Source organism: Microtus ochrogaster, unplaced genomic scaffold, assembly GCF_000317375.1.
Source record: "Microtus ochrogaster isolate Prairie Vole_2 unplaced genomic scaffold, MicOch1.0 UNK17, whole genome shotgun sequence".
Taxonomy (NCBI): domain Eukaryota; kingdom Metazoa; phylum Chordata; class Mammalia; order Rodentia; family Cricetidae; genus Microtus; species Microtus ochrogaster.
This window is the reverse complement of record NW_004949115.1, coordinates 2,320,241-2,331,625: the sequence shown is the minus strand read 5'-3', so window position 1 is coordinate 2,331,625 and position 11,385 is coordinate 2,320,241. Positions and strand designations below refer to the sequence as shown.

General features: G+C 44.2%; 1 protein-coding gene across 1 annotated transcript in view; it reads left to right on the top strand.

Annotated features, from left to right (window-relative positions):
• The window catches only part of Frmpd3 (FERM and PDZ domain containing 3), a 161,588-nt gene that overhangs the window by 104,486 nt on the left and 45,717 nt on the right, over positions 1 to 11,385 (top strand). The window contains exons 5-7 of the mRNA XM_005367355.3: positions 2,439 to 2,543; positions 6,628 to 6,735; positions 9,610 to 9,741. Of these exons, the coding sequence (XP_005367412.3) occupies positions 2,439 to 2,543; positions 6,628 to 6,735; positions 9,610 to 9,741 (345 nt within the window). The remainder of the gene's footprint in view (positions 1 to 2,438; positions 2,544 to 6,627; positions 6,736 to 9,609; positions 9,742 to 11,385) is intronic.

Genomic DNA, 11,385 nt, shown 5'->3' with positions numbered 1-11,385 from the left:
TAGAAGAGAATGGGCCAAGCAGTGATTAAAAGAATACAGTGTCCGTGTAATTATTTCGGGGCATAAGCTAGCCAGGCGGCCAGGGTGCGGGCAGCGGGGTGCTGGGAAGGCAGCCCCGCCGCTCCTTATTACTACAGGCGATGCTGTTCAGAGTACAATGTAGAGAACATTCATTATTTTAGATCTAGTGCAAAGTTAAGAATAAAGCAATTTCAGGTCTCAAAACTGCTGAAATAACAAGCCCGCTGTAGCCATCCTTGCCATTCGCTTGTGTGGTCCTCTATGCCCTGCTTTATTTTTTCTTACAGTAGTACCTCCTCATCTGCAAGGATATTCCTAGGCCCCAAGTGTGTGTCTATAACATGCACAGTACAGAACCATATATCCTTTCCATATAGAGAGAATAAGATTTGATTTATAAATTAGGCATAGTAAAAGATTAACAACAATAACATTATGAAATAAAGCAATTAAGAGACAAGTATGGCGTATACCTTTAATCCTAGCACTCGGGAGGCAGAGGCAGGTGGATCTCTGTGAGTTCAAGGACAACCTGTTCTACAGAATGAGTTCCAGGACAGCCAGGGCTACCAAAGAGACTGTCTCAAAAAAATGGGAGAGGGGAGAAAGAGAGAGAACAATTATAACAATGTACTGTAATACATTTTATTTAAAATGTGTTAATTGTTTGCTTCTGGAATTTTCCATGTTATACTTTTGAACTGAAGGTAATAATCAGTCACTGAAACTACAGTGAAACTGGAAGCTGGGCATAATGGCACATGCCTACAATTCCAGAACTCGGATAGTGGGGTTAGGTCATCCTTGGCTCCATAATGAGTCCAAGGCCTGTCTGGGTTACATGATACCCTGTATCAAAAGAAAAAAAACATAAAATTGCAGAAAGGAGAACTACAGCAGTTATGTTCTACATAAAAGATATTTATTAGCTAGGCATAGTGCTACACATTTGCAGTCCTAGCACTTAGGACGTGAAGACAAGAGTATCACAAGTTCAAAGCCAGCCTGGAATATATAGTGATAGCCTATCAAAAAAAAAACATGTAATTGCCTCTGTTCCTGATAGAATAGTCGCACCATAAAGACCATCAGGCCATGGAATTTGGTCAGTCATACTTACTCCTGTATCCCCCATCACCTAGAACATTGCCAAGCAAATGATAATGCCCCTAAATTAATCAAATAAATAAAGAAGTAAATACCCCTAAAGAATGCCCTTCAGTGTGATTCTTGTATTTCCTGGTTGCTAGGCTGCCTGAAACTCCGCCGAAAACTAGAATCTGAAGAACACTTCCTTCAGTCTTTGCAGGGGATTGGGTTCAGGACATCCCCATAGATACCTAAATCCATGGAAGCACAAGCCTTTTTGGAACCTACCCATATCATCTAATATACTTCAAATCATCTCTAGATTCTGAATACATTGTAAATACTATGTAAATAGTTGTTACACTGGGTTGTTTGGGAAATGAAGGCAAGAAAAAATGTCCGTACGTGCTCAGTACAGAGGGTTTGGTATTGTTGTTGTTTCATGTATTTTTAATCAGTGCCTGGCTGAGATGCAAGGATGCAAAGCTGTGGGTAACAAGGGCTGACTGTGCTTTACAGTGTGTGTTAATCATGCTTCCTGCTGAAATTTTGGGAAAGTTTTCAAGAATAAGAGAGCCTGGCTGGTTCTTTGGGCATTTCTGTAGAACTGTGTAAACAAAGTGATACAGCATTGAGAAGCAGGAAGCCAGGGGCACTGAGCTAAAGCACTCCTATCTCTCTTCCCGAAGAGTTCAGAAAGTATGGATGAGTCATTTCGGAGGGCTGGGTTTCTTCTCTCGCAGATCTCAAAACTGTTTGTGAAAAGTTTCCTTTCTAGGAGCGTATCTGTGAGATGAATAAGATTGTTTCTGTAAATCCTCTGGGAAGTGTGTATTCACACACAATAAAGTCTACCATTTAAAGTCAATCTCATATTAAGAAAACCAAATATGTAAAAATTCACTGTATATGATTACTGGAGGGTTTTTTTTTTTTTGCAAACCTCCTTAGGCTTAGAGCATTCATAATGGGATTCAGTTTATCCAAATTCAATTCATGCCCAGCTTTTATCCAACACACCAATCATTCAGGGAGACAATTAGCACATTGCCTCATAGCACATTACCTTCCACTTAATAGGTAATCAATACTTAGCTATTGACTCATGGATCGGTATGGCAAAATAGCTCTGTACTTGGACAGTTTATTTTTGAGACAGTGTGTCACAATGGTAGTCCAGGTTGGTCTCAAGCTCACGGTCTGCATGCTCAGCTGCCTGAGTTCTTGGGATAGCGGGTATGTACGACCACACTTGGTTGCACCGAGACATCTTAACTCTAACATTACAAAGGAATGAAGACCTCACCGGTCTTTTGTTCTTTTTCCAGTCTCCCAAATCTGCCTTCATCAGTGCTGCAAAGAAGGCCAAGCTGAGGTCCAATCCTGCAAAGGTCCGATTTTCTGAGCAGGTGGCAGTTGGAGAAACAGATGCAGTAAGTACAGCCTTGGCTTCCTTCCTCTCTCCTTGGCCAGAATCAACCTGGCTATTGAGGTCTCAATCAGGCCTTCTGGCAGTGGGTTCCCAGGGGTTGGAGCAGAAGGATCGCTGTGCTCTGAGCGAGCAGGTACTGAAGAGAGAGGAGTGTGTAGCATCCAGAGAGGATAGGGAGGGAGGGAAAACAACATATTGATTCACTCTGGATCTTCATGGTGCTTAGAGAAATTTCCGTCCAGAGCACAAGAGCGTACACTCAGGGCAAGTGTTCCATAAACATCTTTTGGCTGCTTGATAGAAGCAGGGAGGAAGTGATGGTTTTGTGAAGACCCAGAGAACAAGTGGCAGGTGAAATTGAACTCTCTTCAGATTTAAGTGGCCCTGCAATTCCACATCTTGACTGGAGATGACTGTGCTGATGGGTAGCTGCCTACCAGAAATGACAGACTCTCCTTAAGTCGCTAAAGTTTTCCTAGGCACCAGAAGGGATCCAAAAGGAATACCTGCTCCCTGCCAATGGCTACCTTCTGGGGGGTGGGGTGGGCCCAAGAGGTACAGACTGAGACTATAGATATTCTCATATTGTGTGCTATCATCCCAAATAGCAGCTAAGGTGGGCCAACCCATGGCATGCAGCTGCCAATCTAGGGATTCATGGCCAGCCCACGGGTTTCTTGTCTTTTTGTGGGGTGTGCATGCAGTGAGCCATCCACCCCAGACGTGCATAAAAATAAAAGGTAGGCAGAGAGCAGAAGGCAGTGTGTACAGCAGGTACAGAGTCCCCCAGAAATCTGTAGAAGTTGGTGATGTCCCGGAGGGAGGAGAGACAGTTGCAGCTAACAAGCACTGGAGTGCTTTTGTAGGCAGTGGTGAGATGGGCTGTCCGGAAGCCTGATCATGTATGCACTAAGACACAGTTGCAGTTGTTGAGAGACATAACAGCAGTCCCAGAATGAGCAGAAAAATGAGCAGGATGCTGGGCGTTTGTGTAGTTCTCAGAGGTAGCCCCAGCCGGAAGAAAGATGTGGGGGCATAAGTATCATCCATTTTTTCTTCCCCCCAACCTCTCTTCTGCAAACCCAGCCCACAACGTCCTGTATTCCTGTGTGAGGAAGACTTGGACAACCAGACGACGGTCTGGTTAACACTCAGGATCCATGTTAATCCCAAGAGAAATGGCTAAAGAGAATGTGAGGATTGATGATTGGCATGGAGAGGGAACAGGATGGATCCCTGTAGGTCAGAGTGAAACAGACTGCAAGGTCCAAGTCACTGATGAGACATTGGTGTCCTGAACTGTTGACAATTCTGAGGGCATAAGCATTGAGTTTGCAAATATGGACAGATACAGCCTGTCCCACCTCAAAACTCCAGTGAAGGCCGGACAGTCAGTGAAGGACCCCTGCTCTCCTCTGCCTCTTCTCTCCCTTTCTTCCTTCCATTCTCCAACTTCCATGCCTCGCAGCTAGGCCACAGGCAGAATGAAGAGCCACGGCTAGTTCAACCGTCCTAATACCTCCGCCCACAACAGGGCAGCTAGAACTTATCCAGAGTTTACTTCCCTCTCAGACAGGCACCAAGCTTGGCTTGAGACTCTGTCCAGGAGAGAAAACACATCTGTCTTCCAGCCCCCATGGTTGCTGTCTGTGTGCACCATAGTTGTCTGTTGAGACCTGGGGAGTCCAGGCCCAGGTGACTCCAAGCTGCCCCATCATCCCCTTCCCCTTGTGTTGCAAGGCTTTATTAAGCAGCCAGAACAAAAATAAATCCTGTGGGCGTTCCTTGCCAACTCTATTTTTAAGTAAAATCAATTAAGTAATTATCTAAGTCCAACCCAGTGTGCTAAATAAAACTCGCCACCACTGAGTGTCATCAGCCTGGGGAGCCGGGCCTCTGGGCCTAGCAGGAATGGGCCCTTTCGGAATCAGAGAGGCCTGGACATCATCATCACACGTTTCCAAATTGATACCCATGGCTTTCCTCCTTGGTTTGACCCCCTCCAAACTTGCCTCCTGGCTCCCCATCACTGTCAGCTACACCCAAGCTCAGGAGGCCTTGCTTATTTGATACTTTGTCCACAACAGCGGCTGGATCTGAACTGTTGTACCCAGGCTTCTCTGATAATCCATACCAACTATCTCATTCAAAACTCAGAACCCAATTAGCCTTATATAGAAGCTTCACCTGCCTTATACTAGCTAGTTTGTTTGAGGTTCATAACATCCAGACACGTCAGGGGATGACAGGAAGAATGCAAGTTAGACCTCTCTCTCTCTCTCTCTCTCCTCTCTTTGAAACAGAGTCTCACTGTATAGCCTGGGTTGTCCTGGAATTCCCTATGTAGACCAGGCTGATCTCCAACTCATAGCAATCTACCAGCCTGTACCTCTCAATCGCTTTACCATCTCGGGACCTCTACTTTTGCTATAGCTCCCTGGGTGCTCAGTATCAGCTGAGTGTGCAATGGAGGCTCTGTGGCTATCATTTAGTTAAAGAACCTGGCCATCTATACACTACAAGTACCCGTAGAATGGATGCTGCTGGTCCATGCTGTGTGCATCCTCCTGGTGAATCTAATCATTCAAGTAAGCACATAGCAAGGACCCATCATTCATTCATTTAGCAGTCACTTCTCCAACACCAACTATTTGCCAGGCATGCTATTCGTTGTTGGCACCACAAAGATGACTAGATGTGGTCTCTGTGCTCTGAGTTTATTGTTTGATTGTAAATGACAAGTGTTCTTTAAATGATGATGTGTGTCTGTAGTACTAGTACTCAGAGGTTAAAAAAAAAGGAACCAGCCTAGGCTACATAGCCAGTTAGTCTGGGCTGTATAACAAGACCCTGTCTCAAAACAAATAAATGATTATCATGCATGGTATCTCATACCTGTAATTTTAGCACTTTGGAGTTAGAAAAAAGGAGAGCTGTGAGCTTGAGACCAGTCTAGACAACATAGGAAGACCTTGTCACAAAAGAGCTGTGTGTGAGTGTGTGTGTGTGTGTGTGTGTGTGTACATATGTGTGTGTGTCACTGAGAAAGAAGTAAGTTGCTATAGGAAAACATGGGAAGATTAGATCCCATGATATTGGACCAAGGCTTTACAAAATACTTATTTGAGCTTGAATTTGAAGGTTGAACAGGAGTTTGCCAGGGAGAGAAAGAGGAAGCTAGGGAGAATGACCATTATTGAATTGAATTTCTGTTCATTGGGAAATTTACATTCATCATTTATAAAGGAAGCCCTATGCCCAGCAAGCTTCTACTAAGGAATTATCAGGTGTTCAGAAATGGGCTCTGCCAGTAGTTCTAAATCAGGATCAATGAAACCCCCTTTCGAAGTGTTTGGGGGAATATTTGAGTGTGGTTTTGGTTTTCCGAATTATTTTTGTATGTGTGCTATGGACACTTAGTGTCACAGGGAGAGAGCCACTGAGAGCCCTGAAAGGAAGAAGGCAAGGAATGATGAATTGTTAGAGACATAGTAAGGCTTCTAGCAATAATAAGACATGAATCCAGAGGGGTAGACAGGATCCAGGTCAAAAAGGACCTGAAGAACTAGGCATGGTGGCACCCATCTCTAAAAGTCAAAGAAAAAGAAAGAGGGCAGCCTAAGGAGATAGCAAAGTGGCTCAGAGTACTCGCTTAGCATGGGCAAGGCTCTGTGCACCATCCCAAGCACCAGAGAGTGGCAGGATAAAGATGGGCTTGGGAAGGGCCTAGTGGGAAAAGAAGCATCTGGAGATAAACTGGGCTGTGTAATGTCGTCCCAGAGCAGACTCTTCATGAGCCATTCATGCTGTGTGTAACGATCTCTACTGATCCAGTGCTCTGTGATGCTACTGAGCTTCAGACTGCAGCAGAATGCAAATACACCATGATAGAAAATGAGAAGCGGACTTTGGATATGACTCAATGTCTTCTTGGGGATTTTGTTCTGATCTGCACGTAGCATTATTATTGACCTTGTCTTTCCTCTCTCTTTGTTCTCACACCCCTTTGGCTCCCTACCTCTCTCACCTTCTTTCCCTTCCTTTCCACAAACCCCCGCTTTCCTCCCTTTCCTGTGTGTCCACAGAAAATGATGAAGAAGGAAGCTCTCCTCCTCATCCCCAATGTCCTGAAGGTTTTTCTAGAAAATGGGCAGATCAAGTCATTCACATTTGATGGCCGGACCACTGTTAAGGTACATAGGGAGACCCCTCACCTAGAGTAGCTGTTTGTGTCCCTTTGAGGTTGCACACAGTGGCTTCACTGACTGCTGGGACAAGATTACCTTTGATCTGTGCTCTGAAGTGTGAGGCTGCAAAAATGTAACCCTCAGCTGAGGCCGGCAGTAGAAAATTGCATGCCCAGCTGTGTGCTAAATAGTGTAAAAAAATGTGTGTGTGTGTGCATGCACACACGTGCACATGAATGCACATCTGCTTGTCAACTACTTTGTGTTCATACTACACTGGGTCCTTCAGGACTCTTGGGAGCTAAGCCATGTGAAGATCATTAAATCATTTATAAAGCCAACATGATCTATATTGATACAATAACACTTACGCAAGTTTACACACCAAAATAAACAAATGTGATCTCTTGGGAGATTAGCTTAGCCCTGTCTTGCTTTTTAAACAACAACCAAAATCTTAGGCACTGAAGCAAGATTTGAGAAGTCCAGCCATAGCCCTTTGGCTATTCTTTTCACAGGAAGAGCAATTACTGAACTGTGATTCTTAACAGTTCAGCCAGGCGTCAAGAAGTCCTAGTGATTCTTTTAGTCCTGAAGAGTAGAGGTGGTGATGCAATTTTACCCTGAGGTTCACTCTGCACTGGGACAGAAATATCTATCCCTGATTCTTCTGGACTCTTGCTGGGAGAATACCATCCCAGGGATGAATGTTCTTATACAACCAGTGCTTCCCAGATTGTTGGGCAGTCACGACACCTGCCTGGGAAAATTACCTTGCCCACAGCTGTCCTGCAGCTCCCATGCAAGAGCCAAGATAACTTTACAAATAAAGAATCCATCAGGCATGGTGACACAAGCCTGTAAACCTATTACTCTGGAGACTAAATACAGAAAATACAGGTTCAAGGCCAGTCTGTGCTACAAGGAGAAACCTTGTTCAGAGGAACAAGGTGTTCAGAATGGCCTTCCTAGTATTTTTCTACTAAACTTTACAGATTGTTCGTGTATTGGTTTGAGGAATATCTAAAAGTATTTTGGGATCATCCCATGGTATGTCATGCTACTGGCATTTAGTCTCTCAAGGTCAGAGATGTTAAGTGTCCTCCAGGAAACAGAATAGTCCCTGAAATCATTGTCCTACCCAAAGTTTCTTTGGAAAGCTTAGGCCTAGGTAGGTATCTCTAAGGAGCCTAAGACCCAAGTGTCTTAGGAAGCTATGGCACCGTCTCGGCTATGGAGTGTCTTGGAAATATTGAGACAGAACTAGACCACCTAGATGCCAGAATCTTCCTTGGCATTTCTTCAGGTGTTAATATACTCATTGTAGATTTGTCAATAGCCCAGAGCACTGGCCAACCTCTCTTCTTCTTAGAGGTTTCGAGCACTCCCTACCTCTCACTGCCACTACGGATGTGGCATCCAGGCAGGGCCAACCTTTGACACTCAGGCTCACTCTGCACCTCAGGAAAGGTGCATGGCTAGTTATTAGAACCCTAATTGCCTTTCAAGCCACTTGCGACAAAGAGGTACCTGGATGAAGTGACAGTCTCACATAGTGGCAGTTACACCTTTAACACCAGTTGACAACAAGTGGCTTGGCTGTCCACAATCTCAATGTCACTTAACCGCAAAGAAACCCTCGTCTATCTGTACCAGGGTTCTAGTGATGCTCAAGCCTCTGTGACTGTGTGAATAGCACAAAGAAATCCTCTTAAGGGCTGGAGAGATGGCTCAGAGGTTAAGAGCATTGCCTGCTCTTCCAAAGGTCCTGAGTTCAATTCCCAGCAACCACATGGTGGCTTACAGCCATCTGTAATGAGGTCTGGTGCCCTCTTCTGGCCTGCAGACATACACACAGACAGAATATTGTATACATAATAAATAAATAAATATTTAAAAAAAAAAGAAATCCTCTTAAATGCCTGGCACTTTGTGGTCCTTTGCTCAAGTGACTGAGCATCTCACATAGAGGGGATACTTTGGCAGTTCTGTCCGTTGGAGAGTTCTGAACTCTCCAGCCTGCTTCCCTCCAGGTTTTGAGGGTTAAGGCATGCTGACTTTATAAACGTACACACCGCAGTGTGTATGCTGAAGCCACAGCAAATAGATGGCAGACGCCCCAAAGCTGACATTTGGGCAGCCCCCACCAATATGCTCTCAGACGCCCTCGTATTAAAAGTAGGGCAGCAGAGCAGACGGAGCTCAAAAGTAGTCAGATCTATGACTGTACTCCAGACACGTGGCATTGTTCCTCTTTGTGGACACATTTTTCAAGTTGCTAAATTGATCGTCTATAAAAGCTAGCTATGGCCAAAAATGAACATTTTGCCAGTAGCTCAAGCCATTTGATTTAGATTATGAATCCGGAAATAGTATACTTTTTAATCACCGAAATGTGGCTTTGGCTTTTGCTCATTCCTAAGAGTTGACAGACAAACCCAAATGAAAATTCTGACTTAAGAGAGGGGAGAGGAAAACCAACACGGTGCTTGAACGCCACTAGCATTCAGGACATGCATTCTCGAATAGAGGGAAAGACAGAATAGAAGGAGAGAGGGATGAGGTGACAGGACAGTAGGAGGAGGGAAATGTCACTTACCAGGCGTCTGACCAGACGAAATGCGGGGACACATACATTCACCTCCTGAACCTTTGATGTTCCCCAGGGCCCAAGACACTGGACAACATGCATAAGGCCTTTCACTGGTCCCAGAACTCATATCTGGGCCACCCCGAAGCCTTTTCCACAGGACTATTGTGCTTGATTTCCAATATTTTCTCATTTATTTTTTAATTCCCAGTTTTTCCTCATATATTCATTACTTTGAGTAACTTAGAGTCAGAAAGACGCCCCCTCTCAAGGCTCTTTTTCTTCTACAGGATGTGATGGTGACCTTACAGGACCGTCTCTCCCTGAGATACATTGAGCATTTTGCTCTTGTCCTTGAGTATACTGGGCCAGAACAGAATCACAAGTTCCTGATTCTCCAGGACAAGCAGTCCCTGGCTTATGTAAGTCACCCCTTTATCCTGGCTGTGTTGCTGCATGTAACCAGTGCTAGATAAGAGTACCCATGAAGCTGCTTAACTAGAAAAATTCATCGTGGTGTATGTAGTCAATCAGCTCTCAGAAGTCACAGTTTCAACCTCAGGTGGAATGTGCGTATGTATATGTCTGTATGTAGGTATTTATGTATGTATATGTATTATGTGTGCATATGTGTATTTGTGTGTATGCAAGTATATGTGAATGCATGCATATATATGTGTATGTGTATGTATGTGCTTATATGTATATGTGTTTGTGTGTGTGTGTGTGTGTGTGTGTGTGTACTGCTGTGAGTAGAACCAAAAGACTCGAACATCACTGTTCCTCTGAGTGACAGTCCAGCCTTACCTGAGGGGCTTACTATTCATCTCCAGAGAACCTTTGACAATGTCCTTTGTGACCTAACAAAGGCATTTGTCTTGGTCTCTATTGGCAACTCTCCTGTTTCCTGGAAACACTGCCTGCTAGCCACTTCTGCTTTCCAAGAAGAAAATTGACCTCTTAGATGAGGGCCGTGATACAAAAAGGTCAGAACTAGACTCAGTGGTAGTTGGGAATGAACTGCGTGGGGTCAAGAATAGGTAGCACATCATCTTCATCATCTTCCAAAGTAGAGGAGGACAAACTTGCTCATCCTTCTGGCCACACTATATGGGAAAAGACTATTTAAAATAGGATTGTTATATGGGATGCCACCCATATCAAATGACCAGGGAGCATCAGAGAGGTGAGCAGGGCCACTCAGCATTCCCTGGTAGGGTAGAAAAGAGCTAAAGGGGGACAGTTAAGAAAAAATAGCTTTTAGAAAGTGTATGGAAGCCAAACAAAACTCATAAAACCCAAACCAGCATGATAGCATACTTCTGGAATCTAGTACATAAGAAGTTGAGGCAGGAGAATCTGGAAGGTCAGCCTGGACTACATAAAGAGTACTGTGGTAACTTGGGCTACAACGCAAAGAAACAAGGCTGGCAATGAAGCTTGTTAGTACAATATTTAGCCAACATATTTCAGACCCTTTTGATCCCTATTGCTGTATAAGCTGGGTCACAGTGATGCGCACCCGTAATCCCAACCCTTGGAGGTAGAGATAGGAGGATCAGAAATTCAAAGTCATCCTTGATTAAACAACAAATTTGAGTACAAGGCCAGCCTTAGATACAGGAGACACTGTCTCAAACAAACAAATCAGATGCACACAGAAAAGAAAGCAGTTTTCAAAGGAAACATTCACATTTCAGCTCAAATACAATCCGGGTAGGAAAGGAAAGGTGGTATCTGCCTAGAGTTGAAGCACCTCCTATCCTAGCCAAGAAACAATCCTCTGAGTCAAATGGGCTGCTTGTGCCAAATGGAATTTCAAACTTCTTTATTATGAAGAATTTTAAACTTCTTTATTATGAAAATTTTTCAGACATGCACAATGTATATGGACTAGCATATGATAAACCCTATTATCCATCTCCAGCTTCAACAATTACCAGCATGCTTCATCTGTATCTCCAGAAGAGGTTCCAGCCTTTGATTTGAACTCTCTAGACATCAATTAGTCTGTTAAATGCTAAGCCTGTCTGCAAGAAGAATGAGGGGAGAGGAGTGGGGGGAGG